The 27,646-nt window shown below is 41.2% G+C and overlaps 4 protein-coding genes across 6 annotated transcripts; 3 read left to right on the top strand and 1 right to left on the bottom strand.

Moving 5' to 3' along the window:
- The first annotated feature begins 627 nt into the window (after positions 1 to 627).
- Positions 628 to 7,483, top strand: LOC148339570 (OX-2 membrane glycoprotein-like). The gene is made up of 5 exons (XM_088291055.1): positions 628 to 1,123; positions 2,434 to 2,757; positions 3,110 to 3,436; positions 4,492 to 4,779; positions 6,099 to 7,483. The coding sequence occupies exons 1-5, from the start codon at positions 1,072 to 1,074 to the stop codon at positions 6,197 to 6,199; spliced, it is 1,092 nt and encodes a 363-aa protein (XP_088147181.1). The 5' UTR covers positions 628 to 1,071; the 3' UTR covers positions 6,200 to 7,483.
- Positions 7,484 to 8,833: 1,350 nt separating this feature from the next.
- LOC148339569 (uncharacterized) lies at positions 8,834 to 12,378 on the bottom strand. 3 transcript variants are annotated; one of them, XM_088289140.1, is made up of 6 exons: positions 12,079 to 12,374; positions 11,463 to 11,783; positions 11,361 to 11,390; positions 11,102 to 11,212; positions 9,618 to 9,652; positions 8,834 to 9,539 (listed from the first exon to the last, which is right to left on the bottom strand). In XM_088289140.1, exons 1-6 carry the CDS (start codon positions 12,146 to 12,148, stop codon positions 9,300 to 9,302), a joined length of 807 nt encoding a protein of 268 aa, XP_088145266.1. In that variant the 5' UTR covers positions 12,149 to 12,374; the 3' UTR covers positions 8,834 to 9,299. The 3 variants fall into 3 exon arrangements, with proteins under 3 accessions (XP_088145266.1, XP_088145265.1, XP_088145267.1); XM_088289139.1 differs by having other exon boundaries at positions 11,361 to 11,783; positions 12,079 to 12,378; XM_088289141.1 differs by lacking the exons at positions 11,102 to 11,212; positions 11,361 to 11,390 and having other exon boundaries at positions 12,079 to 12,376.
- Positions 12,379 to 12,839: 461 nt separating this feature from the next.
- Positions 12,840 to 18,130, top strand: LOC148339568 (splicing factor U2AF 35 kDa subunit-like). Its single transcript, XM_088291939.1, has 8 exons — positions 12,840 to 12,921; positions 14,014 to 14,101; positions 14,174 to 14,240; positions 15,811 to 15,860; positions 16,232 to 16,330; positions 16,416 to 16,549; positions 17,354 to 17,446; positions 17,534 to 18,130. Exons 1-8 carry the CDS (start codon positions 12,878 to 12,880, stop codon positions 17,640 to 17,642), a joined length of 684 nt encoding a protein of 227 aa, XP_088148065.1. The 5' UTR covers positions 12,840 to 12,877; the 3' UTR covers positions 17,643 to 18,130.
- Positions 18,131 to 19,032: 902 nt separating this feature from the next.
- Positions 19,033 to 27,372, top strand: cbsa (cystathionine beta-synthase a). Its single transcript, XM_088291314.1, has 15 exons — positions 19,033 to 19,210; positions 21,276 to 21,550; positions 21,688 to 21,794; positions 22,679 to 22,813; positions 22,923 to 23,002; positions 23,083 to 23,287; positions 23,376 to 23,467; positions 24,097 to 24,222; positions 24,315 to 24,399; positions 24,495 to 24,600; positions 25,440 to 25,517; positions 25,619 to 25,753; positions 25,852 to 25,960; positions 26,129 to 26,213; positions 26,752 to 27,372. Exons 2-15 carry the CDS (start codon positions 21,282 to 21,284, stop codon positions 26,880 to 26,882), a joined length of 1,743 nt encoding a protein of 580 aa, XP_088147440.1. The 5' UTR covers positions 19,033 to 19,210; positions 21,276 to 21,281; the 3' UTR covers positions 26,883 to 27,372.
- The last annotated feature ends 274 nt before the right edge of the window (positions 27,373 to 27,646 follow it).

Genomic DNA, 27,646 nt, shown 5'->3' with positions numbered 1-27,646 from the left:
CGTGAACGTCACACGGACGAATCAAGACTTTTTGAACGGCTCTTCGAATTGAGCGTTATGTTTCATTCATGCTACCAGAGTTTATAATAATAATGATAATAATTAAAAAATTTGATTTAGAAGTATGGGCTGATATTTGTGCCACTAGAAACTGAATCTGAATATCATCATTATTGAATATAAAAGTGAATTATTGAATTGCATAATTGTTTGATTTGAATCTGAATTTTTGCATCTACAATTTATGTAATTCAATAATTCAGTTTTCAATTAAAATATTCAAGTTAAGCAATTCACATTCAAATCGATAGTCAGATTCAGTTTCTGGTGGCACAAATATCAGGCCCACAGGGGTGCCTCTAGGATAAGCAATGGATTCCAGATACATAGATCTCCTCGTCGGCCAATCTGGCACAAATATCAGCCCATAAAACAGCACCTTCGTTTTTAAAGTCGTAAAGTTTTTCATTAATATGACCAGCCGCCATTGTACAGAATACAAGACGTATATATATAAAATATAAGATACGCCAGAGAAATTTGGGGTGAACAAATCAGCAACCAGCCTTGCAAGTGTCCGACGCTTGGCGCCCTCCAGAGGTCTTTTTCGGTTCTGCAAAAGCACAATCAAAGTAACACATGGTTGTGGATGGCGGCTGACAATACTCTTGACGTAGTTTACGACCTTCAAAACGAAGGTGCTGATATGACCACATGGAAGTGCCTTTCCTGACACTCAAGGACGCTGTACAGAGTAAAATACTATGTAAAAACTGAAATAGGGCTAGAAACACTAACACGTGAACCTGGGCGGGCATAGTGAGTGACTGACTGACAACAGCTCAACTCTCATGACTTAAGCAAGCCACAGTCATTGTGTTGCTTTGTTATAAAAACATGGCACGTACCAAAAATAAAGATTAGACTCGTCTTTCATCAGTAAAAAAACCGTATTTCTATATCGGTCACGTGATCGTCTTTGAACTGCTCGCGCACGGACGCGGTTATTGCTCTGTGATCTCGGCGAGTGCGTCGGCCCATCAGTGTTGCGGGACCCATCAGAAGTTGGACATGTTCGGACTTTCCCTGCTACTCTGGATCGGAGGAACATCCATCACACAAGGTTAGTTAACGCTACTGCTGAGATGTTTAAAGAAGACGTTAAGGATTATAATACACACTGCTAATCCGAGTGATTGTTGTTGTGATGTCAGGACAACAATTATGCAACGTTGCTCACTTCTTAAATAAAAAAAAAACTTGCTGACAAAAATACTACTGTGCTTATAAGCGCAGGGGTGCTCAAGAGCGGTGTTTTAGGTGCTGTTCTAATTCCAACACCTGATGCAAATGATCAGCTCATTAGCAAGGTTTGCAAATCTTGAAGATGATCATGATGATTTGGATTCGCTGTATTGCGGTCGGCATGCATCAGAAACAGGCTTGATAGAGGATCGGACTTGGGCACGCCTGGTACAGAGGAACAGATTTTCCAAATCATTTTTTCCCCTCGCAGAAGTAATGGAACTCAATTGCACCATCAGGCGAAAACCTTTTTAATTGTATTTCTGTCATTGTGTCATTTTAACAATGGTCACAGTCATAGCTTTGAAAAGAAACTAACGAGTTGAAAAAACGTTATTTTTTTCTGAAGTGGCAAATCAAGGAATGATGAGAATTTGGGTCATGTCAAGATCGTTTATATGGCCCATAATCATAAAAGTGTGTCAAAGGTCTACCAAACCACCCATCCGGGCAAGGAAGAACCCAGCGAATAGCTCAAAAAAAAGTTTTGTGTGTGTGCGTGTGTGTGTGTGTGTGTGTTCCCTTGGGTTGCAATGAATGCCATGTGGGCATCATTTACCCCATTATATGATGCTTTACACCAGGCGTGGGTAAACTACGGCCCGGGGGCCACATGCAGCCCGTTATACAATTTAATCCGGCCCGCCGAACATGAAAAAAATTAAATGAATAAACCTTGTTAATGTATATTTTCTAAATACTGTGGTTTTTCAAAGACATATATTGTTGTAATGCTTTTGTTCACTTTCATTAAAAAAAATACAAATGTTTTTTTCCTCCGATAAGGTGAGGTTACCAAAACACTCCATTTTAGAGCCCATTGTTGCCCGCCAGTCAAAAAGTTTGCCCACCCCTGCTCGACACTTTGAACGCATGAGAGTCAGCTTCACAAATTCCGAGAATTGGTTCTCTTCATGACCTGTTCTAAAAGAAGAGAAGCGGCGATAAAACAGGCCAAACTCCAGATGTGAATGGGTGAGGCACGGCAAGCAACCAGGTGTTGTTTTTATCAAATGCAAGAATAGAAATTAAGTGTTAAGACGCGATTAAAAACATTTCAACGGAGGTAGCTGCTGTAATTTTTCATTTGCGTCACAAAAGGTGTTGTTGGCACGTGTGTTCTTTCAGGTGAGGTGTTGTCGTCTGCCACCGTGAGCGCCGAGGCGGGCGAACCTCTCCTATTGGGCTGCAATGTTACCACGACAACGGACGAGACTGTCCATCAAGTGCGTTGGCTCGACAAACAAAACGAGCTCTTGCTGGCGTACCAACACTATACGCCGATCCGAATCAGCCACCAAAAGCCCAACGTGCAGCTCACCTCTTGGCAAAAGGACACCAGCTCCATAACCCTCACGAAGGTGCGCTCTGAGGATGAGGGCTGCTACCGCTGCATCTTCGACATCTTCCCTACGGGCTCACAAGAAGGCGTCACATGTGTCAGCGTGACTGGTGAGTTCAGACTTTGGCAGTGGTGGGAAGTAACAAACTACAAATACTTACATACAAAACCAAGGTTTATTCATTTAATTTTTTTCAAGTTCGGCGGGCCGGATCAAAACGTTTAACGGGCCGCATGTGGCCCCCGGGCCACAGTTTGCCCACGCTTGCATTGGATTATTCTGTGATCTACAGTTAGTGGTACAAGTTGCCCGTCACGACACTCTTTGTGCCATCGCTACAAAGAGCGTTTGTTCCACTTGCAACTCCCACAATCCTTTGACACGATCCAATTTCCCCAAACCAACCCGCACCAGAACAGCGAGGGTGTAAAACCCACCCACGGATATTTTCTCTGTTTCAGCCAGGGTGCATCAAGATGGCAACAAGATGGCCGAGAGCGGCAAACCTACTTCTCTGTCCTGCTGGTACAGCCTGCCCGAGCGGGTGCTCCAGGTTCTGTGGAAGAAGTTTCCTAATGAAGGCGGCAGCATCACCGTGGCGTCCTACTCTCAAGAGCACTACAACGTGGAGGAGACGCTACAGAGTCGCCTCATCTTGAGCAAAAGCCTTGGCGACACCCGGCTGGTTTTCCAGACGGTTACGATCCAAGACGAGGCGTGCTACACCTGCGAGTTCCACACTTTCCCAGACGGTACTATGAGAGGCACCTCTTGCCTTTCTGTGTACGGTGAGTTTGGGCCGAAGAACCGAATCACACGCCTTCATCTATGTTAGTCAGTCAGGGGGAAAATAGGCCATAGATTTACTGCATCAAACTCAGTGATATCAAAAAGAATTTGAGGTGAGAGGAGGTCAAATGAAGGTCACCCGGAAAGGCCGAAGTTTATTTTAGATGTTTGATGCCACCTTTTTTTCAGACCGACCAGAACGGGTTTTCACTCTTGAATGAACCAAGCTCATCTGGGAGTAAACGCACTTGCTCCCGTCATCTCAATTGCCCCAAATAAATTCAAGCTGTTGTCGGAGGCTTTCCTGACTTTGGCTCTCACAGAAGCCTGAAGGTTTTTTACGAACACTGACGGCTATTTTGGATCATTCATATTTCTCCCCACTTTTGATTTTGTCCCAGCGGACGAAGAAACATGATGCTGCCACCGCAATGCTTCATTGTAGGTGTCATGAAATTTTGGTGCCATCTATTTTTTTTTTCCATCATGGAGCCTTATGTGTTTGATTTGGTTATGATTTGCCATAAAGGCAAGACTGGTGTGGAAGAGCAGATCTTGAGATAAAACTACAACCGAGAATGTGAGCCAGGTGAACATAAGAGAAGAATTATTGGACAAAAATGTCCTAGCAGAATGTCGTAGAAAGTCGTCCTCGGAGAATGTGATTTATTCCAGCTGAAAATGAAGGACTATGCTGAGGGGGCCGCGTGTGACCCTGGGGAACATGCTTTTTTTCCGTTGTACTACAATAAAGTGTAATTGCACCTCCACTCCAGTAGTTGGCAGTGGCGCTCTCCTTGTGCGTAGCGATTATTAACTCTACGGTGTCGGTTTGTTTTGCAACGAAAATGCTATTATTCCTAGTTGTGGCGGAGAGTGAGTGGGGTGGGGGGCGCAAATTGTTTTTTTCTTGCTAGGGGGGGGCGTAACGAGTGTCAAGGTGAGGAGATCATCTTGGTATAACTTAAGAGTTATCCTAGTTAACCTGGCACAGAATATGCCGTAGAAAATCAGGAGATGGCCGTTTTTAAAAATGACTCCTTTTATCTTCCAGCTTTACCTGAAGTGAAGGTGACCCACACGACCTCCACTTCAGGTGTCACAGAGGCCAACTGCATCGCTCGATCGCGGCCCGCAGCAGCGATCACGTGGACCATCGGCGGGAACAACCAAAGTCTCAACGCGTCGCTTGTTTCCCTTAACTCCGAGGATGACGGCATAACGACGGTGACGAGCACACTGCTCCTCTCGTCTGGGCAGCTCACAGAGCAGGCGATCCAGTGCGTCGTACACCATCAGGGACTGGAAACGCCCCTCTCCGTGACCCTCGACAACATACCTGGTGAGCTCTCGAGAACCCGCTTTCAAATGTGCTTATTTATTTGTGACAGTGTTTTATAAATGAGAACGTAAAAATGACATTCACCGTTCCAAGATGATTCCAGTCGGCATAAAACCCACAAGAACAAAACATATTTTCTGTAAAACTTCATCAGTTGATCAAACATCATAAAATAGAAACATCAAACTGCTGGAATTGGCCCAAACCTGAACTTCAAAATGGAATCCACTTCCAATTTTTTTTATTTTTTTTTTAACATACCAGAGATGCGATCAGGTCACACATGCGAGTAAATCTTTCTGTCTACAGTGAAAATAAATGAATGATGATAAGAATTGATAAGTATGAGACTTTGAAATCTTGAAAAATCAAGCTTCACAATATCTCTACTTTGGTCGTGTCTGCTAAATGTGTGAAACCAAAATGGTTGCAACCAGATGCCTACACATCCCACTCGATTTTTGAGTTATAAAAATACATGTTTAAAACCTCCAGGGACGCATGGTTTTCCACTCTGACAAGAGGCGCTAGCTTACGAGCTAACAGGCTTTTGGAGCTCATCTGCCCCTTAGCTGCCTTGTTCGAGAATTTAAGTAATGCCATGATTTTTTTCTGTAAATTGTGGCATCATAGGAAGATGCGTTTTCAAAGCAATGCTAACTGCACACAATAGTGGTAGAAATGCGCCTAGTATTCATAAAAAAAATCGCAAAAACTGAATCAGTGAAAGGCAATTGCTCACTCTATAGTGACAATTCCTTACTGGGGAGTTCTGTGGTGGTCTTTTCATGTTTTCAGCAATTATCTGTATAAAGTAATTGGAAACAATCTCTGTATTAACTTCAACCTTCAAGTCTCAAGTAATTCACCTTCATAATGCATTCTTACCTGCACTTTATCTCTTTATAAACAGAAAAGACCATTAAGGCCAAATAATGTTATTATTGGCCGATTCAGCTAACCTTTAGTGGACACATTTCACAACACATCATCGTGTAAAATCATTTTGTATCTGGATGTAAATCATAGGATGTTTCGCATGCCCAAAACCTTTTTTTTTTTTTTTTTAGTTAACGTATAAAATGAAAAATAATCAAGTCTGTCTGGTCATCATTTCCCAAGTCTTTACCTCTCAAGTCCAAGTCCAGTCAAATAACGAGTCATCCAAACAGTCACAATGACTCGAGTCCCCATCATGACCTTTGCTTTGAAAAGTCATTGCGGCAGTTTTCACGTGGGAGCTAAAAGCGGGAAACGGGCCATTCCTCTTCGACCGCATCTGACATCGTGTCATGCATGAATGTTTTTATGTGCTGCAGTGAATCGCTTCACGCTCATCATCAGCTTGCTGTGCAGTCTGGTGGCAGTCCTGATCCTCGTCTGCGTCTGCGTGTATCTCCGCAGGAAGTTTTTTACGTAGAAAAGTGGATGCAGCTCCTGGCAGGAGAGGAACTTGGAACCCCCAAAAATTCCTTTTTAATTTTTTTTAATTTTTTAAATTTATTTATTTTAGACAAGCGGTGGAAAAGGTCATCTCCCAGGTTTCAAAGCAACTTTCCACACAGTGGGTGCGTGACCTTGTCATCACCCTCATTGTTGTTCACACCTTTCTTCTCTGGAAACTGTGACGTTGGTGTTTTTTGGCACTGTTCCCTTTTAGCTTCAATCGTCTGCCCACAAAAGTTCCAATTTGACAACCTTTGAAACCCTTCACTGAAATACTTAAGTTATTTTTTATATATATCGTTTATTGTTTAATTTAACTCCTGTAACTGTTTTTCGAATTGACTTCATATTTCTAGATTTTTATATATTTTCCGTATTCGTTTGGATTGTGAGGTTTGTCTTAGCTGACCGGCTCGGTAAATAAGTCATTCGACTGCCTCATATTGAGGCTACATTTTGAATATCCTCTTGTGTTCCTTACGATCAAGAGTTATTATGAGATATAATATATAATTAGTTGCTCGGGGCCACATTAGACCATGCACTTCTGTTAATAATGTACTTTTTATGTAGTAAACATTCTCAATCCTTAACCAAAAACACAGCATTTGAAGACGCAAACAACAAAATAACCATGTTATGGAATTTTTGTAATTTGTTTTTCCAGTGGAAAGGACTTTTGCATAAAAAGCACCATCCAAGGATGGCACAAAACTGCTGAACAACATGAAGTGCAATAACTCGTTTTGTAATTTTTTTTTTCTCACAAAAATCTACTCACTATTTAGAGTTATTGTTTGTCCTGCCAATTAAGGTATGATATGTCCGCCATCTAGTGGTGACAGTTGATACTACAATCTAAAACAGCCCAGCTCTGCAGTTCTGCACATGCAGATTCTCATTTGTGGCTTTTTCCTTTAGTTTTTTTTTTCCTTTTATTTTTTTCAGATTTTTGGATACAAATCCCAATTTGCCCGCCTTTTTTCGGGGGGGGGGGTTGTATACAAAATGTTTATCAGCATTTTATTTAAGATTTTTCGTCGGGGATGTTAATTATTTATTATTTATTTAGATGGTGGGGGTGATCAATAAAGGGGCCACTCAGAGTGTGGCCGCCGCTTTCGAGGATTTAGTTCAATTTAATAACTGAAGAGCCCAAGTCAAATGTTTAGTTACGGAAAGACCAGCTGCATCTTACGTAGTTTTAAAGCTGCATATGTTTTGTTTTGTTGCACTAGAATAAAAATCAGCGCAGAAATTTCTAAGCCTCTGCCTTTTCTTGTCCAAATGTCCCACTTTGTTGCGCCTGAGCAGAACAGCAAGTGGTGATTGTTGACAGTCTGGACAAAAGGGCAAGACTCCTCTGTGGGGGAGGAAGATGGTTGGGAGGAGGCTGAATTTAGAAGCCAGTTGGTGACAAAAATACCTCCCTCCCTCATAAAAACAGTACACACACCCAAACTTACAGTAAACATCAGGCTTTTAGTGTCAAATGTTTTTCGACTAACATGAGGTTTCATCTCGTTCTGCCTGCAATTTTATTGGTGACTTGAGGTTGGGGTGGGGAATGGGGGTATATAACCACATGAATGTTTTTTGTGGCACCTCTCTGACCCAGCAGGATGTGCATGGGAGGGACTGCATCCTGCCCGGCAAACACAACCAGCCATTGCAAAGGAATGTCGCTTGGTTGTACAACCTACCTATCCATCCATCCATTAATCCGTCTCGAGTTTTTGTGATGTAAAACATTTGACCAAGATAACGTTTCAAAACAGTTTCCAACATTAACTTAGAACTTGTACAACTCAATTGAAAAAACAAAACAAAACTATGAGCGAGGGGATAAACTTAGTTAATTTGGTTGCAAAAGTGTGCACACCCTCTTATGACTGAGTGTGTGGCGATGTTCACGAGTCACATCCAAGTGTAATGATGTCCTGTAGGCCCTAATAGCAAAAGTGTCAAATGGTTTAAAGAGTGGGCAAAGACGGAATTCATTAAATGGGAGTCAACGCCAGCGTAATAATAATTTTGGGACTTTTCATTATAGTTTGTTTTTATTTCGTTTTGACTTTAGTTTTTTTTTTTTAATTCAGTTTGTTTTAATTACTTTTAGAGCAGTTTTTCTTTTCAAAAATGCTTTTAGTTTAGTTCTTAGTTTTAGTATTAGTTTTTTAATATATGGAGCATTTGTTGAATGCGAAGTATATTTAAAAAACAGGTCACAATAACTATTATATAATAGAGTAAACCTCAATTCACTGACTGTTTGACGTTCCTTCCTCTGTCTGGCCGTACAGTAATACTGAAATTAAAAACAGAAAACCAACACCAAAAGCTCACTTATGAAATTAATTGGCAGGCAAAAACAAAGGACATTTTTGTGACAATTAGTTAGTTTTATACATGGAAAATGTAGTTTCGGCAGTTACTATATCACAATTTTAAAAAAGTTAAAAAAGGTTTAAATGGGCTTGTAGTCTTTTCCGATTTTTTTTTTCTTTTTTGGCTTTCACTGTTATTTATAGTTATTCAGAGTTCGCTCTTACCTTCCACCCACCCACCTTGTCTATGGCCTCAGATACTTTGGCAGCCTGAGACGGCATAATTTAATATCATTCCATTGCTCATCTTTATTTAGCTTTTTTGTCTTCATGGAAAAGCAAGAACACAAATGATCCATTCTGAATGCTCTCTTGAATTATCACAGAACCGCTGAGAATCGCTATGATGAAAGTTAGCACCTCTTGATCATTTTGCAGGTGCTGTAGTGACAACCATGAGCTCGTTCATAAACCGGAAGCGTCACACACACACGATGCATGCCCACGTGAGTTGTGCAACAAGCGTCACCTTCCGCTCATAATACTAATCACTTGTAGGATATGTAACCACCTTTTTTTTTTCTTTTTTTTTCAAACAATGACCCCTGAAAGTCGCGTGTCGTTCCTCCAAAACCGAGATTCGGGATGTGAGAGGAAGCTGCTAGTTTCAATCTCATGTGAACCAAGTTCTTTGTGTGGCTTGAACGTGAGCGAAAGCTGATCTTCCATCACCGGTCAAATGTCGTGTTATACTCGTAAAGCTGCGTACTCTGAACTTTCCTCTTTAGGCCTCCTGGGTCGAGCGGGAGCACTGACGGGCAGCTGGTGGTTGATAGCGGCATACGTGATGGAGCTTCCGTCTTTCTCCATCCTTGTTTTTGGATGTTTTTCTTCCTCACAACTTGTATTACTGTAAAGGTAGCTGCTGGAGGAGGTTGGCATTTGTCCTGGTTTGGCATCAGATTGCTGGTTTACCAACGAGAGGTGCTGCAAACAATGTATAACATTTATAGTTGATGAACATTCCCAAGTGTTCTGTTACACAGAAGATTTTAGATGCCTCACTTGAGTTTCAGTTGGTGTCTCTCTCCTTGCGTGGCCTGCATGAGAGAGACATGTCGTTATTTTTTAAATATTAAATACAGACACTGGATATCAGAATCGGAATTCCCCCTAATGCAGACATGGCCGCATGCGGCCCGTTAAACGTTTTAATCAGGCCCGCCAAAGTTGAAAAAAATAAGGAAACCTTGTTCATGTTTTATTTTCCCTGTAATGCCGATGTGTCCCCACTAGGAGGCGCAATCTAAGACATTTTGTTGTATAATGCGTTTGTTCATTTTCATTTAAAATCAAAGCCAACAACTAGTGACGATTATTAGCATCGTAGGAAATGGGAAAAAATGTAGGGGGAATAATCATATTTTCTCGAAATACTATATGTATTTTTTGCTCTGAAGAAGTGAGGTTTCCAAAACACTCCATCCATGTGCAGCTGGAAAAAGTTTGCCCACCCCTGCTTTAATGTCATTGTACTCAGTGTACAATGAGATTGGGGAGCTCCCTTCTCCAGTGCATTAACACAAACAATGTAATTAAATATATTAATTAAATTCATAAAATATTTAATAATTTAATTAAAAAAATCAATAGTAATTTTAATTAAAAGAAAATATATATATATCCACTATTACCAAAGGAGAGGGAAGTTTGGCTTTTGGCTGAAATTTCAGGATGGACCTAAAATGCAGTATAAATTCTTCTCAATGCACTGTTTGCACAACTTGCAGTTTTCTATCAAGGAGCTGAGCAGCATAATTGACAAAAGGCGTTGATCAAACTTTTTACATCAAAAACCACTAAATGACAAACTTTCCCCTTTAAATATTACCCGAACGACAATATGAACATACAGTAGGGTAGTGGGCCTAGGTGTTCAACAAATAAGGCTGAGGTTTCATACTAAAACTTATATTATAATAATAATAATAATAATATTGCCTTTATTAGTCCCACAATGGGGAAATTCGAGATTCGAACCCAGGCCTCCTTGGGAGACTGGGTCCTGAACGCGGCGCCTTAGACCACTCGGCCATCCTGTAGTGTATCACTAATAAATGAGCCGTTCTAAAAGTTGAATGCAAATATATTGTACTTAGGAATGTCGCAATCATGTTTGTTTTGCACCGGAGTCCAAGTTTGAGACTTCACTGACTTTCTGTTTAGCAAGATATTTGCCCAATTGGATCGTTTTGTCACTCAGTGACACGGAAATGAATAAAACGGAACTTTTTCACGTGATTGGCCCCAATTAGGGACGTCCCTAATTATACTTTAACGTTAAACGCAACTGACTGCACGCAACAAATGTACTTTATTAAATCAACTTGAATCTGCTGTAACATTATGTAGTTTGATCACTCGAGTCAGTGATTATTTATGACATTACATAGCACGAGAGAGAGCTCATGTCCGGAGTTTAGCACCTCGTGTTTTCTGAGTAATGTATGTGTTGGCATAAAAAAGATGCTTGGTTGAAAACGGCTCACCTTTACAGCGTTGCATTGAAATAACAGAAATAAATATCACGATGGTGACGAAGGCCACAGTGCCTATGGTAGAGTACACGAACATCTGCCCTTGCACTGACAGACCTGGAGCTAGAAAGATAGAATGTCCGAGAAGAAACGTGCTATATAAGATTAGGACAATATCAAATGAGTGCAGGGTGCTAGCGTCTGGATAAAATAATCATCTTGAAATACACACAGAATTGGTTGCAAAAAATATATATATATATATTCTTACTGGTTTCATTCTCAAGTGTGATGTTGTTTTCTGGAAAACCAAAGGTGGTATGCAATGTTAGAATGGCCTCCAAAACGAATTCATGACCATATAAAGACATACCGTACACAAACACTCCGATGTGGTGTCCGACGACGAGTCCACTTTGACACCGATAGAAACCTGCGTTGCTTTTTTGTATATTTGTGAAGCGTAATAACAACATAGTTTCCACCTTGCTTAACTTAGTCAACGTCATGTTTGTATGAAAATCCCTCATCACCTTCATAAAAATGTCTTTGTCAAACTTATACCAGGTGACATTGTTCAACAATTGGTTATTGCAATTAATACGGTATGTGCAACTAATTTCTAAGTTTTCCCCAAGCAGAGTCTTGTAATCAGTTATCTGCCCGACCATGATTTCCAGGCAGTCTTCTCCGTCTGCATAGAGGAGATGAGAAACACATGAACTAAGACAACTTTATTTATGTAGCGCATTTATAGCACGACATGCACAATATATTGTAACAATGAGCCAGTGCAGTTTTAAAATACACCCGAGCACAAAATATGTAATGTACTGTACAAGTGTATCAAGGTAAAATCAGCAAGGCACTATCATACATCACATCTGCACCCAACCTTTCTAGACAGAATTCGTAGTGGCTTTTTTCTGTCCTCAGACGGTGAAGAATAACAAATAATAATAATAATTCTCATAGAATAAGGAACTTACTGCTGGCACTTGAAGTGAGATGCAGCACTGCCAAAATAGACCCGAATAGCACACTCCAAGAGTGGTTCATAATGGAGGTCGACACTCCACATCTTCTCTTTGCAGCCAATTCAAAATGAGAGTGTCTCGAAGCGCATGATGGTTTGCAGACACAAACTGAAGTACAACTTCCTCTGTCTGCGTTAACTTTTCAAACGTTAAAGTGGAAGTACGTGGAAGTTGGTTGGTGGGAGGGCTTCTGCAAAAACTGCAGTGCCGAAACAGTTCAAAACAACTCCACAGTTTGCGTACACATTCTGCGCTCAAAATGACCTACTATAACCACACCGCACGTCAACCACGTCTTAACATTGTGTGGTATTTCTGAACAACAGCGCCTCAGTGTGGTTATATGTGTCATCGCATTTGATTTTCCTTTTTTTTTTTTTAAAAACAACTTGTCTGCATTATACAAAGAGGTAATATGAGAAAGAAATAATACAAGTGAGACACTAATTTTTCACAGAAATAGATAAGACGAAAAATACAAAATAAAATAATGCCAGGGGTCTTTAAAAAATTAAGAAAAATCGAAAACATTAAAATGGAAACACAGTTTCAAGGTCTTAACAGCTTTTTTATTTTTACAGCTAGATATAGAAACTAAATATACATTAAACTCTTTCAACAACAAAGACTAAATTGTTTTGGGGGTTTTAGAATTTACAAAATACCCGTCTTGAGTCAACTGCTCTTCCTTACGTAATGACGTACTTTCTTTACGTAATGACGTACTACTCACGCCTCCGACGAGCCGAAAATGGCGGAGTATCTGGCGTCCATTTTCGGCACAGAGAAAGACAAGTAAGTTTTCTTGTCTGCTTGTTTTAATCGAACGAGACAGACGAATGACCCAGAAAACACCAATACAGTTTCCAAGCTTGAGCGGTAGCACGGTTGATAGCGTCAGTTTGTTATGAATGGGCTAGTTACGATGATATTAGCAAGAGGCGCTAACGAGCTGAGCTGAGCTAACTCAATGAATGAAACAGGAAATCACGTCTGCAAATCTTCTTCTGCAAGGCGCTAAACCGTTTTTTAAATACTCACGAGAGCACATGTTGTTATTGCCGGTCTATTGTTTACGGGCCGCCTCTTTTGTAACCACTAATGAAGTTGTTGCCTAAATTGGCGGGGTTATTGCGTTTCGATTCGCTGCAAGCGATCAGCAAAAGCCCAACACTGAACCAATTTTCTTAGCCAGCTAAATTATGCTCGTTATGTTCATGATACTTGGATAATGATGTACTCAAACTTTATATGCTTAAAGTAAGTGACTGATGGTTATCTTGTGAAAACAGATGATTGCAATCGCTATTATGACAATGGCAAGATGAAGTTATTAACGAATGCTCAATGTGACGAAAGTGTCCCCCATAAAATGAAAAGGCAGTCAATAGGAAAGTGGTTTACCAGCCAAGATATACAATTGCAAGCAGCACCAGTCAAGAAGAAAGGTAGCGTGACCTTATGGAAAAAAAAGATGGCGGGAGGGATGTATAACTAAAAAATGACAACAACAAAAAATGCATAATAATTGACTGCATCAGTGGGTTAGTAAAGATAACTAAGTTTCAAAGAAAGTGCAAGAAGCAAAATTGAGATGGTTTGGATGTCTGAGACGCTCACCCACTGATATTAGACACTGCTACCACACGTACAACACTTCACGCTGTTCATGGCAACTTTCTCCAAATTAAATCTCTTTTTGACAAACCACGCGACGTAAGGCCTGCTTCAACCACCACTGATGAAAACACCAAACTTGTAGCGGCGGCCTTCCCGCAAAAGCCGTTGAAGCAAGTCAGCATCCACAAAAGTATTATGAACCAAGTTGAAAGATCATTGCACTGCCAAATTGTACGTATATTCATTTTCGTCCTTCACTCCTTGCAGGGTCAATTGTTCCTTCTATTTTAAAATTGGAGCTTGCAGACATGGAGATCGCTGTTCGAGATTGCACAACAAACCGACTTTCAGCCAGGTGACGAGTACGTTAGTGAACATTTGCTACAAATGTAACGCTGCGCTGATGTTGATCTCATTCCTTCCGCAGACCATTTTGATACAAAATATCTACCGTAACCCTCAGAATAGCGCACAGACGGCCGACGCGTCGCGCTGTAAGTATCCCGCGCACTTCCTGTGATTTATTAATGTGGCACCTTTGCCGCGTGGCACAGCTGCGTGATACACAACACTCGAGAACATAAACATCAACACGTTGGATCTTGGAGCAATGCCCAGAGCAAACATTTGGTGGGGAAAAGTACACCACTAGCAGACATTGTTAAACAGTAAACTGGACACGTGACCTGTTGGATTTTTGCATCATCGAACGTCACGTTCCCCTCCCGATTTAGCAACTCACGATCTGCACCACTTTGCAGAGCGTCACGTAGATATGCGCCACGGCGCTTAGCTGTTCGCATTATTACTCCTAATCAAATTGGGCGTTTTACTTAAACGAGAGAAACTTGCGGAATAGTATTAATGTACTCAGTTTTATTTGAAATTTGTAATTGAGCATTGTGTCCTTTCTGCCACCAATAAAATACCTCAGCTGTTTTTGAGTCTGAGATAGCTTTTTTTTTATGATCTAATTTTGTTTCATTTCATTTTCATATATGTGTAACACTTTGTTTCAGCTGTCGCTTTTTTTTTTTTTTTAAGTGCCCTAGAAATCCAGTTGAGTTGGTTAAAAAAAAAAAAAGTTTATCAGCATTCAGATTAGAAGCCCGACCTTGGCACAGAAAAAAAAAGACTTGGCAGCTCTATGTTGTTTTTCCTGTGCTCAGTCACGACAAACTTTAACGTTGTGCAAGCTCGTACCAAGACAGGAAAGTCAAGTTTTGGAAATTGCAACCTTTTGGCCCGCAGCGCTTTGAGGCCCAAGCATGCAAAGCTCTTTTTGAGCTCTTCGAATATGATGATACGTTTAACATGTTTTCCCTCCCCAGCTACAACATTTTTCGTTGTTGTATGTCACAGAAGTTTACGTTTTGTATTTCAGACCATTTCCCCCCTTGAACATTTACCTTCATAACCTTGAAAACTGTGCCCAAGTCTGCTGATGGTTTGCACTGTAAGTTCATCTTCATCCCTAGGACCCTCCAGCACCGACTGCACTTATGTTAGCGAACTGCACAGTTTCTCTAAATTTGGCTAGATTTGAGATGAACGAGACACGTGCAGTTAACTTTCTAAAAACGAGTCATGCAAGTGCCGTATGTGGGTGCACAAAGAATCTTGAGACATTCATTTATTTTGCTGATGTTGGACTAATTTAACATCCAAGGAGGGTTGATTTGTTCGGGTTTTGCGGCACATGATTCAACTCTCCTTGGAGTAACCACGACTAGAACTTTGAGACTCTACGTATGAAGTCCTGTCTGACTAAGCCTGTTGGCTTTGCGCTCATCCGACACTAAGCACACAATGTCCGATCCACAGAAGCGGGTCGCTGACCCCACATTCTGTTTGTAGTGAGTGCATCAAGAACCTGACTGTGACGTTCTGCACGTAATGAAAACTTGTTCCGCCAAGAGGAAACCAACCAGGCCAAGTTCTAGGTTTTCTCAACATAAGACACACACACACACACACACACACGACTGTTATTATTTCATGGTGCCCTGGCAGAGCAAAATGTCCCAAGTTGAGGTTCTTGACAATTCTGTCTTGTCACTGCAGGTGCCGTCAGTGATGTGGAAATGCAGGAGCACTACGACGAGTTCTTTGAGGTAAGTGACCTTTTGTATTGTTCCTTTTTCCCCAGTGTGGCTAAATATTTATGAGAGTGAGGACACAGAATGGGTGGAAATAATGATTTAATTTACTTTTGAATTTGTGAGTTTGCCAATTGCCCAGACTTTTTCTTTCTTTTTTTTTTTTTTTTTTTTTTAAATACGGCCTCTTGGTTCCAAGTTCCGGCCGAGCAATTTGAATGGACAAGAGTCGTATAATGAATGACGAAAATCTTCCTATCAGGAGCTTTGCGTGCTGTGTGGTTCTGTCGTAAAAAGTTTTGTCAAGAATTCCAAAGCAAAGTGCTGGAATTTGACCTTGGTAAAGGGGCTGGCCACCTGAATATATTCAACTTGCGTTTGTGTAGGAGGTCTTCACGGAGATGGAGGAGAAGTACGGCGAAGTGGAAGAGATGAACGTTTGCGACAACTTGGGTGACCATCTTGTCGGCAACGTCTACGTCAAGGTAATTTTTGTGAATGACTCAATTGTGCTGTTTTTCTTACGGGATGTCTAGAAGCGCAACTTTTCTTCTCCAATTTTGTGTGCAGTTCCGTCGTGAAGAGGACGCGGAAAAAGCTGTCATGGACTTGAACAACCGATGGTTCAACGCCCAGCCCGTCCACGCTGAGCTCTCCCCTGTTACTGACTTTAGGGAAGCTTGCTGCCGCCAGTATGAAATGGGGTGAGTAACTCGCCACGGTCAGGAGGGTGCGCTTGGATAATGAACAGAAAAAACGGATTAGAAAGTACTTGGAACAAGACATAAGTGATGGCTTCACAATAATTTCCATCCAGTTGTTGGACATGAGCTCTCTTGTGCCACCAAGTGGACAATACATGCAAAACAAGACTCCTACTCTTTTGTTTCAAGCTTTGACTGGAATTGTTGAGCTACACGTGTTCTGTTACTATAAGGTTATCGAATATGTTCTATTCGGGCACAACCGGTGTTAACGAAGTCCGCTTCCATGAACTCCGTTCCTCTTTCGTTATTGCTGTCTTAGCAGAACCCTGCAGGTTTCTCAGCTGTCACGTCAACTAAAGCAGAAGCGAATCTTGCAAAGTAAACATATCATGTTATTTTAATAGCACACGATTAACTTGATGGCAAATGATTACCTTGCAACAAATGTATGATGGTCAGAATATTATTATTCCAACATAAACATTTTCAGAGGGGCACCTCCATTCCTTGCCCATTTTCACTCTGTAGGAGGTGTACATTGTAATTGTCAAATTGAACTCTCCAACACACAATCTGTAACCCGTTTTAACAACTCACTCATTAGATTGAGTCTCAACGCGATTCACCAAATGGTGAAGCACAAGATGGAACTTAATTCAATGGTCATTGGTGAACTCACTGCACCTGAAATATTTCTGCAATTTTGGTACACGGACACGCTCTGAAACCTCGTCATAGTGTGACCCATCCCCTACGAGACGGTACGATGCGCTAATATCAGACATACAAACTGTCTTCCAGGGAGTGCACCCGAGGTGGCTTCTGCAACTTCATGCATCTGAAACCTATCTCAAGAGAACTTCGGCGAGAGTTGTACGGACGCCGCAGAAAAAGGTTGGGGCAGCCCGCTCCCGCTGCGCCGATCCGTCTGTTCCATTCATTAACCATGTTTCGGCTGATTTGCTTTTCCTCTGCCGACAGACAACGTTCTCGCTCGCGTTCCCGGGACAGACGCTCCCGTTCTAAGGATCGGCGACGGGAACGTGAAAGACGGCGGTCGAGAGACCGAGAACGCTCAGGAAGGTTCTAAAGGCGGAAGGAAGACGTGACGCTCTACCAAAACCTGTCTCTAAAACCCTCACAGTGAAAACAAAGTTGATTAGACTTTTGAGGAATTATTAACGTGCTTTTCTTTGATCCCTTTTTTTATGAACAGCTGGTCGCTTTCTCAATAAAACAGATTTGTTACTCTGCATTGTTTACTTCCGAAAATATCACTTCAGTCCTGTAAAAAGCCACAAGACTGAAGAGATGCATATGTGATGCGCTTCTCCATGTGGGAAATAATTTAAACCAAATGCCATTTTGGGTGCTGTGTGTGCTGAAGGAGGAAAGAATTGGTGCTTGAATTATTATTGATGTGACAATCATGTAGCGTATACATTTTGTTGAATACGCTGTTAACTATTTTAATGTTTTATTTTTCTTCATTTTGAGCTTGTAAGTCATCTTCATTCATGTATCAATCTACACAGTGCTTTACAAATAAATAAATAAAAACATGCTAGTTAATATCAATTAACAAACACTAACAAAATGTCTGGTAGGAAATTTCAGCAAGAACCTAAAATGTATTTTGACCTCTAAACTTTTGAATGTCCCGCTGTCAAACGTTTCACTTTTTGCACAACTTGTTCCGTGTTTTACAACAAGGAACTGATTAAGATTCACTTCATCAAGCTGTTCACATTTTCACACCATGTGACCAAATCGACAATGTTCTCAGAAGGTTATAGGCACTGCAGCTGATTGACATCAGCAGGATGCAATAGACTGACAAAGTAACATTAAGACACAGGCACCTGTTGCGAATTTTGCGTTCAGCTCCTTGCCAGAAAACGCACAGCGACTTGTGCAAAATGTGCTGACACAGTGAGCAGCTGGGCATGCGCATTCTATCATTTACAAAAGGTCAAATTAAAATTCACCTCCTACGATCATAGCGCTCTTTCGATTCAAACCGAAATTTTACCCAAAGGCGAATATTACTAGCATTGTGTAGTGTGTACATCACATTGAAAGAAAAAAAAAAAGAAAACGACTCCGACTGGAATGCTTGTCTAAATAATTGGTTTACGCAGGGCTCCCCTACTCGCGGTTCAGCGAATTATTTATGCTCGTCGCGGTGGAGCAGTCCCTTATCCCATCCACTGTAACGGCGTTTTTTTAAACGTCCACAGACGAGGCAACTCTTAACTGCAATAGAAGCGCGTTCCACGATTTTTTTTTCCTACTTTGTCAATTTTTCCCTCTTGTGTGTCTGTAACCAGTTTAAACGTCATCAGGTTTTCCTACACGCCTACTCTGTCAATAAACAATAAAGAGAGGGCGGGGACTGCGTGAGCCAATCCGGTGTCGAGAAATCTCGGTTTCTGATAAGTGGAGAAGCTCAAACAGACGCCCTCGCTGCAGCCAATCCGCGAGCGCCCTGACTCTTACCCCAATGTGAACGTATCGAGTGCTCGCGCTTCAACAAGGAAGCTGCAAATTGGACGTTGCTCGTTGCGCAGTGTTGTCACAGCATCTCGCGTGTGCTGCGCTTCTCTCGACACCTGTTCTCTTGTTTTGTTGTTTTGGGGATCACGTTTGATTTAATAGGTGAGTGAAAATCGAGCAATCGCACTATGGTGGATAGAAACGTAATCATGTTAAATGATAACGTTTAAGCCGTGACCTGTACCTCCGCAGAAGCTGATGCAACACTACCTGCGTGATCTTTTTCAAAGTCTGAGCTGATTATTTGGCAGAAATTTATATTTTTGAAAAACGTGTGTAAATTTGCCGGACCTACCTTTGCGAAAAAGAGTGCCGGATTTTCCCTTTTTGAGTAGATTGGCAATGTTAGTGCATTTGCTTTGTTCTGATGCAAGATTGCAACAATGGTAGCATCTTGTAGCATTTACTGACGCACTAACTTATTCTATGTTTTCGTTTGCCACATTGTGTTTCTTTGGTCTGCATTCCTGCTTTGAACAATTACCCCCTTTGTTATGTCTGTCTGGGTTGTGGGGTTGGAGTTTCTGCTGACAATGCAGACATGGCCATCCTTTTTTTTTCTCCCAGTTAAAAATGACTTTTCCACGAATACTTGGAATTTATTTCTTTATTTTTTTAAGATCTGATTACGCCTCCATAGACAAGTTAAGGATAATACAAATGTACCTGATTTACCCTAATTGGAGCATGTATTTCCAAATTGTAAGTCTACAAAAAAGATTGTCCCTGTTTAAACCTACACGTGTCTGGACTGTCAAAACTTGAGTGCTATATGCAGTTGTTCCCTGAACAGCAGATCAAATTTCCCCCTATAGTAAATGTTACTGAAATTAGCAGCTTGCCCAGCACTGAATGACATATGTTCCCAAGACTTATAAGGATTGTGGAGTTTTGCTAAAACAATGTGCATACATACAAATAAAATTGACTTGACTTGACTTTGCTGAATTTATAACCTGCACACCATAAAGTGTGATAAGGTAAAACACATTCGTTTTTAATGGGATTCTAAGTAAACTGTTAAGGCATAACAAAACAGCAATTAAATAAATAAGTTGATTATATGATTTTTATTTTATTTTTATTTACAAATTAGTTTCATATTTACTTAATAAAACAGCAGTTGTCCGTTAGTGTTTTTTTTTTTTTGTTCTCGGAACCAAACAGAATGATCCAATATTATCTAGATTAGCCTGTTTACTTTTGGTTTGGCAGTGTGACAGTAATTTATTTGATGAGTACCTGACTCCCTCAGGGAGACATACCGGAATTTAATTTATTCTTGTTTTTTTTTTGTTTTTTTTCCCTCAACCTAAAACCGTTCCAGCATTTTTGTGACTCCGCCTTGTCAAAACACCACAAGTCGGTCAAGAATTACAGAATATTTTCCACACTTTTTTTGTTGTTTGTTTTTGGTCTCGTGTGCACCACTTTTCAGAAGCGAACGCTAATACGTGCATCCAACAAAACGCAATGCAGCTTTGCTTACCTTATTGTCTTTGACATGGTGTTTTCCAAAGTGGCATCTTGAAGCCCAACTTCAATTGTTGCTTTAAAGTGGCTTTGGATCTTCACCCGGCCTCGCTCCAAGTCGTGTGCGGGCGGTCATTAAGCAAATTAGCCAGATTTTGGTGACACTATTTGCAACAAATATCTCAATAATAGCGCTTTGGAAATAAGCAGATGATAAAAATAAATTACTCGGTTGTTTATTTCTACACTTGCTTCTTGTAAAGATCCTCTATTTGTGTGCAAACAATCAAAAAAAATTTTTTTCCCATTATATGTTCCCGCTAATTAACTCATGTGCTACCATTGACGGCTAAAGACGTCGAAGATCCATTTTTTTTTTTTTTAATTAATGTGTTTAAAAAGCAAATATGCGCTGAGAAAATAAATAATAAATCGAACTGTGTGTGTGAGGCGTGGAAATAAAACAGCTTGGCTTTAATCATTGTTGGCGTGCCTGGACATGAATGGTTACGAAATCATTTCAGTGTGCTTGCTTTTTTAGTTGCCTTTTTTGGTGTTCCAACTGTTGTGCAATACTCACAAATGAGAAAGACATGGCCCATGTCCTTTTCTCAGTTGGGCTATGGACATTTGAGTAGCACAATTTCTTCAACATGGCATTTTAATGTTTTATTTTTCCCTGGTTCTTCCAAAGCAAGCCATGCCGTCAGTTCCCAAGTCCGAAGAATCCCCCGTCAAAAGCCTCATCTGCCCCCACACTGCCAAGCTACTTCACCAAACGAACGGTGACGTGAAACGGCATGACGGTTTGGGGCCGCTTATGGGCCTTGATAGCATGGCTGCAATGGAGGACAATGCAGAGGCGAACGATGGCATTCAGAGGAAATGGATCCGTCCAGACCTCCCTAGCCGCTGCAAGTGGAGCCTCGAGACATCCAAGGCGGAATCCCCTCATGCGCAAATCCCACGGTGAGTGAGAAACTTCTTATTTACTTTGGAAGTAAGATGCCAACTGGTGTGACAGCACAGCCATTGCCAGTCAATGATCCTTTTTATAAGGAATGTGTTTGCTGACACCTGTTTGTTTATTGTTCTTATGTGGACAGAACGCCTGCGCCTTCCATTCTTCCCAACATTTTGCTCAGGATCGGTGACACTCCCCTGGTGCGGATCAACAAAATCCCCAAAACATTTGGACTCAAATGCGAAATACGTGAGTCTCCGTGCACACAAGTCAAGAGTTATGCTCTTATCGCGAGGTGTTTGACGCTCAATTAGGTACAAATACTTTGTAGCAATTCGTTGAATCGGTTATATCAGATTTGTCCAACTCATTTTAGTTGAGGGGCCACATTCACCCCAATTAGTGTATCCGATGGCCTAATAACTTGTAAGTGTGGATTCATTCTACATTTTCACTTTTTTGGGGTACAGATAATTCTAAGTACATTTGGTAACGCTTCACTTGAAACTAATGACGGTCATCCGTTCATATTCACTACAAGTGCCAAATAGAAAATTAAATTAGCTGCTAATATAATTGTCACCCAGTAGCCTTTGTCGTAAAAAGATGGCATATTTTAGCTGAATTGGAATTTTTTTTTTTGTTAGCATTAAGCTAAAAGCCATTTCTTGTTAGCGTTAAGCTAAAAGCCATTTCTTGTTAGCACTAAGCTAAAAGCCATTTCTTGTTAGCACTAAGCTAAAAGCCATTTCTTGTTAGCACTAAGCTAATAGCAATTTCTTGTTAGCATTAAGCTAAAAGCAATTTCTTGTTAGCATTAAGCTAAAAGCCATTTCTTGTTAGCGTTAAGCAAATGTGTCATTCTTTTTGTTTAATGTTTAGTTTGACCGTGAATGTGGAGTGGCAATGAATAGCTTAAAGCCTCCTTTTTAATTTTGTTTGTTAGAACTTTTCATTATTTGCTAAACTTTATTGCTTGTTGTGAACTGTAATTTCTGATCCCAAGTTAAAGCAAAAAAAAAAAATCCACAGAACAATATCTAGTCTTAAAGATTTTAACACCACAGGACTCACTGTTCATTGGTAGCCTTACCAGAAGTTGTTTCTGTTCTTCTTGCATAATGTTTGTGTAGTGGCCAAGTGTGAGTTCTTCAACGCTGGCGGCAGTGTCAAAGACAGGATCAGTCTGCGAATGGTGGAAGACGCAGAGAGAGCGGGGCTCCTCAAACCAGGAGACACCATTATTGAGCCCACCTCCGGCAACACTGGTAATTGAGCACACACGTTTGTGTTCACAAGGACGTGCGTTGCTATGACAAAAGGTATTTTAATGAGCTGCAAGCAGAAGCCTTGTAAATGTTGTTTGCTTGTGTCCAGGTATCGGATTGGCTCTGGCCGCCGCTGTGAAAGGCTACCGCTGCATCATTGTCATGCCGGAGAAAATGAGCATGGAGAAGGTGACTTTGTCTTTGCCGGACACTCACTTCCTCCCTTTTTTGTGAACATTCATAAAAAAAAAAAGACGCTCTCCCTGCAGGTGGATGTCCTCAGAGCACTCGGAGCCGAGATCGTCCGCACACCCACCAGCGCTCGCTTTGACTCCCCCGAATCCCACGTGGGGGTTGCCTGGCGCCTGAAGAACGAGATCCCCAACTCCCACATCCTGGATCAGTACCGCAACCCGAGCAACCCTCTGGCTCACTACGACACCACGGCTGAAGAAATCCTGGAGCAGTGCGACGGTACCGGACGTCCACGCCATGACAATCAATTTCAAATAATTGCACCTTGATGGCATGTTGCGATGGCTTTACTTTTCTCTCCTGACAGGCAAGCTGGACATGCTGGTGGCCGGAGCTGGCACTGGAGGAACCATTACAGGCATTGCTCGCAAACTAAAGGAACGTTGCCCAAACATCAAGGTAAATTATTACCAGAGATTCCGATATGGCTTTTGTATATCCATCCATCTTCTTCAGTTTATCTTGGGTGGGGTCGCAGCTTAAGGGGTCAAGCACAGACTTCCTTCCCCCCCTGCAACTTGGCCCAGTGCTTCTGGGGCTGGACTGAGGCGTTCCCAGGCATGCTGGCTGACATCAACATCCTGCCGATGTTGATGTCCTACTCCATTCTTCTCTTGCTCATAAACAAGACCACAGGATTCTTAAAGGGATCGTCCGGCTGGAATGGCCCCAAAAAAAATCTCTTTCTGTATTTTTGATCAATTATCCATCCATGGCCACTTGCACTGTGACGCCGGGCAGTATTAGCATTGATGAGCTCCTCAGCTACCTGAACGGTATCGGACTCGATGTTGCCCGGCTGCCTGAGTGGCGGGCGTCCACGACACAAAGCTAGGAGAAGATAATTTCGTAGCGCCAGCCTTGGCTGTATCAACGGCTGAATGCTAATTGCTGCGCTGACAGTAGCAGTGGTGTTAGCATGTTAGCTAATGGCTGCCTACCCGTGGAGAAATCTGCAACTACTTTGTAGGAAGAATACAAAAATACCATGTGTCAGCTGGGACTAACGTTTGAAACTTTGTCTGTAGATTATCGGTGTGGACCCAGAAGGCTCTTGCCTCGCCGAGCCAGAAGAACTGAACAAGACGAATAAGACCCAGTACGAAGTGGAGGGCATCGGTTACGATTTCATTCCGACTGTGCTCGACAGATCAGTGAGTTGCAGTCACCTTTTCCTCCTGCATGCTTTTTAAAAAAAAAAAAATTTTTGCGATGATAACTGATGACTTCATTCTGATGTTGTCAGGTTATTGACACCTGGTACAAGTCCGACGACGAGGAGTCCTTCAATATGTCTCGAATGCTGATCAGGGATGAGGGCTTACTGTGCGGTAAGCGCTCGCACCCGCCAACCGGAAACATACTTGAAGTCACACTAAATATTATCACCGGCATGCTAGAATGAAAATATTTGCGTGCTAAACAGGCGGAAGCTCCGGCACCGCCATGGCAGCTGCCGTCAATGTTGCCAAAGAGTTGAAAGAAGGCCAGCGCTGTGTGGTCATCCTTCCAGACTCGGTCCGGAACTACATGTAAGGCATCGTCAAGTTATAAAGTGGATCTGAAAGTGGCACTTGTTGCTAATGCTAACAGCTAGCGGCTAGCCTTTAGTAACCACCAACACTGGAGACTTGTGTTAACTAGCGTTTTGTAAGCAACTTTGTTAGCAACTGAATTAGATTTCGGGATGGCGTTGTTGATTTTGGTGGCAATTATGTCACGTCAATTAAAACTGCGATAAAGCTCGCCGAAAGGTCGAAAACGAAAGTCAAGGTCGCCGTTACGCCACCACAAGTCTACTAAGGCGATTGGCATTGGCATCAATGACTCAATGTTTTATTTTGTAAGCTTTATTTTGAAGTTAGCCTTTGCGGAGGTGGCGTGTTCGTTGAGTATGTTTGCAGCTTCCTTGACTTGTCTGTCAGAGACCGAAAAAAAATGTTTTATTATTAATTTGAGGACTCGTTTCACCCCAAGTTGCCAAAATGATCCATGTGGGGTTTCAACTTCTGCTGCTATTAGAGTGCTTGCCGACTAATCACGTTGCCTTAATGTGATTGCGCGCAGTTTTATTTTCACTCACCATTCGGCGGATCATGTACATATGGATCACGAGTCAAAGATGATCCGTTGCACCACGAGTCACGAGTCCATCTTAGATGGATGTGACGGAGAGAAGCCTCCCACGTTTCAAAATAAGATTTTTTTTTTTTTTCTCGAATTTTAATACTGCAAGTTTTTTTTTCTTTCATCTGAGGGAGAAAATGAGATGATGGATGTCCCAGATTTTTTTTCTCACTATATATTAAAACCAACTCTGATCCTATGGACTTTGTTAGAATCAATGAATTCAAAAAATGCTTTTTGCAAGGTCCAAATTCCTGAGCGACAAATGGATGGTGCAGAAGGGCTTCCTGAGCGAGGAGGAACTCATGGTGAAAAAACCCTGGTATGGCCTAAGTTACATTATCATCCTTAACATATCTCAGCGTGCATTCCTTTCATATATAAATAGAACCTTCGTTAACAGACGTCCCTCTCGTTGGTCAGGTGGTGGAACCTCAACGTGCAAAGTTTGAACCTGTCCGCCCCTCTCACGGTCTTGCCGACTGTCAGCTGCCAGAAGACGATCAAAATCCTTAAAGAGAAAGGCTTTGACCAGGCTCCTGTGGTGGACGAGTCAGGGTGTGTGAGCTTGGAGGACAATAACGGCAAACATTTGCTGTGGTTGAAATGCTTGATGGTGTGTGTGTGTGTGTGTGTGTGTGTGTGTGTGTGTGTAGGGTAATCCTGGGCATGGTGACTTTGGGGAACATGTTGGCATCTATACTCGCAGGGAAGATCAAGCTGTCGGACCCGGTCAGCAAAGTACTCTACAAGCAGTTCAAACAGGTTTGATTCAATCATTGTGTTTGATTCCTATCTGGATTATTTTCTTTTCATCGTTCTATTCAAGTTAAGCTTAATTGGACTTTAAGCCGAAATGTCCATAAAAATGTCATTTGTTGATTGGTTGGAATGTTTTCTTTCTTTCATCGTGCCCTTGCCTCATCATTACAGATCCGTCTGTTGGATAACTTGGGAAAGTTGTCCCGAATTCTGGAAATGGATCACTTTGCCCTGGTGGTTCATGAGCAGATTCAATGTAAGTTGTCGAAACAATCTGCTACCTAATGGTAGTGATGGGAAAATGAAGCTTCAAATTTGCTTCATGAAGCAGTTGTTGTATTTTTGAGACCTGTAGATGGCACTGTTTGTTTAATTAAAGGGTTTAAAAAAATGGCAAGTCAGTGTTCTTTCAGCCCAATGTTGAACCGAGAGTGCCATCTACTGGAGTCCAAAAGTACTACAACTGCTTCATGAAGCAGATTTGAAGCTTCATTTAGCCATCACTACCAATGTGTACTAGGTCGCCTCCAAGGACAACATCAATAGAGTAATTGAAACGGAAACATAAAAAGAATGTTAATATTTATTTAAACTGAACACCGCACGTTATTTACTGTACCAAACATTCTGAAGTTTGTAAATTGCTATTTTTTTCTATTTACCCAAATGTTTCAATAAAGGACATTTTAGAGCTATCATTGTCATACGTTGATTCCACTTTTTTTTTTTTTGCTCAATTTTCCATTAAATGTCTGCTTTTAAAAGAGACATGTTTTGTTCTACTTCTGTTTCAGACTTGACAGACGGCTCTCCCATTTTAAAGCAGATGGTCTTTGGGGTGGTCACCGCTGTTGACCTGCTCAACTTTGCCACAGGCCGTGAGCGGAGGGAGCGGTCTTTGTCCGAGTCAACGGATGAGCTGTGACTGTGAATGATTCAGTGCAGTGCTTGTACAGTTCTTAAAGCGTCATAATGTATACAGGCGTGTTGAGCTACTATTTTATTTTTCCTGAAATGTACTTGTTTATGTCAACATTTTAACATCTGTTACGACCTTCATATTACTTGAGTTTGGGTCATTTTTATGTTTGAGTAAAATGGTTGTTACAGAGTAAATCTGCTAGCTGTGCATAAAGAAGGTTTTTCCAGAAGAAAGTTTTTGTTCACTGTTATTGTAAATGGTTGAGACTTATGTTTGAGAAAAGGAAGATGAGAACGAAGAACTCTTAGATTTGTCATATATCAAGATAAGACAAATTGGCATTTACTGTTGATATTCATTTAGTTACAGTGCATGTGTTTGCTGCTTGTTTGTATGCAAAAAATACATTTTGAGGTGTTGGGGGAACATGTTTTTATTTACTCAGTCATTTCATGTAACTGGCGATGGTGGTTCAATAAAGAGAGTACATTGAGTTTCTACGTTTATTTAACACATCTTAGTCATGCATCTGTAGCTTGCTATGGAGGACCACGAATGCCCAAATGAATGGATGTGTAATCAATTATGAAAAGTGTCGATGTCTTTTTTTCAATATGGATACAAATTGGATTGAAAATATTAAATGTTGCAATAATTATTGAAATAATCAAGTACAGGTTTATCTAAACCATTCATAACGCATTTGAATATCTAAACCATTCATGACGCATTTATATATTTTTTTTATTATTTAATTGTCTCGTCTT

The sequence above is a fragment of the Idiotropiscis lumnitzeri genome, chromosome 3, assembly GCF_059441095.1.
Source record: "Idiotropiscis lumnitzeri isolate Australia: NSW breed Sydney's pygmy pipehorse chromosome 3, RoL_Ilum_1.0, whole genome shotgun sequence".
In the NCBI taxonomy this organism is placed as follows: Eukaryota; Metazoa; Chordata; class Actinopteri; order Syngnathiformes; family Syngnathidae; genus Idiotropiscis; species Idiotropiscis lumnitzeri.
The sequence above is the reverse complement of the archived record's forward strand: the minus strand, read 5'-3'. Positions and strand labels throughout refer to the sequence as shown.

What these genes read in the sequence shown, in the direction of transcription:
- LOC148339570 (XM_088291055.1), top strand. Translation starts at nt 1,072, where the DNA reads ATGTTCGGACTTTCCCTGCTACTCTGGATCGGAGGAACATCCATCACA. An exon ending in CACATGTGTCAGCGTGACTG is followed by an intron (nt 2,758 to 3,109) that starts GTGAGTTCAGAC and finishes TCTCTGTTTCAG; the next exon opens with CCAGGGTGCATCAAGATGGC. An exon ending in GACCCTCGACAACATACCTG is followed by an intron (nt 4,780 to 6,098) that starts GTGAGCTCTCGA and finishes TATGTGCTGCAG; the next exon opens with TGAATCGCTTCACGCTCATC.
- LOC148339568 (XM_088291939.1), top strand. Translation starts at nt 12,878, where the DNA reads ATGGCGGAGTATCTGGCGTCCATTTTCGGCACAGAGAAAGACAA. An exon ending in ACAAACCGACTTTCAGCCAG is followed by an intron (nt 14,102 to 14,173) that starts GTGACGAGTACG and finishes TTCCTTCCGCAG; the next exon opens with ACCATTTTGATACAAAATAT. An exon ending in ACTACGACGAGTTCTTTGAG is followed by an intron (nt 15,861 to 16,231) that starts GTAAGTGACCTT and finishes GCGTTTGTGTAG; the next exon opens with GAGGTCTTCACGGAGATGGA.
- LOC148339569 (XM_088289139.1), bottom strand. Translation starts at nt 12,148, where the DNA reads ATGAACCACTCTTGGAGTGTGCTATTCGGGTCTATTTTGGCAGTGCTG. An exon ending in TTCAATGCAACGCTGTAAAG is followed by an intron (nt 9,653 to 11,101) that starts GTGAGCCGTTTT and finishes TCTCTCATGCAG; the next exon opens with GCCACGCAAGGAGAGAGACA. An exon ending in AGACACCAACTGAAACTCAA is followed by an intron (nt 9,540 to 9,617) that starts GTGAGGCATCTA and finishes CATTGTTTGCAG; the next exon opens with CACCTCTCGTTGGTAAACCA.
- cbsa (XM_088291314.1), top strand. Translation starts at nt 21,282, where the DNA reads ATGCCGTCAGTTCCCAAGTCCGAAGAATCCCCCGTCAAAAGCCTCATC. An exon ending in CGACTGTGCTCGACAGATCA is followed by an intron (nt 24,223 to 24,314) that starts GTGAGTTGCAGT and finishes TGATGTTGTCAG; the next exon opens with GTTATTGACACCTGGTACAA. An exon ending in CTCATGGTGAAAAAACCCTG is followed by an intron (nt 25,518 to 25,618) that starts GTATGGCCTAAG and finishes CTCGTTGGTCAG; the next exon opens with GTGGTGGAACCTCAACGTGC.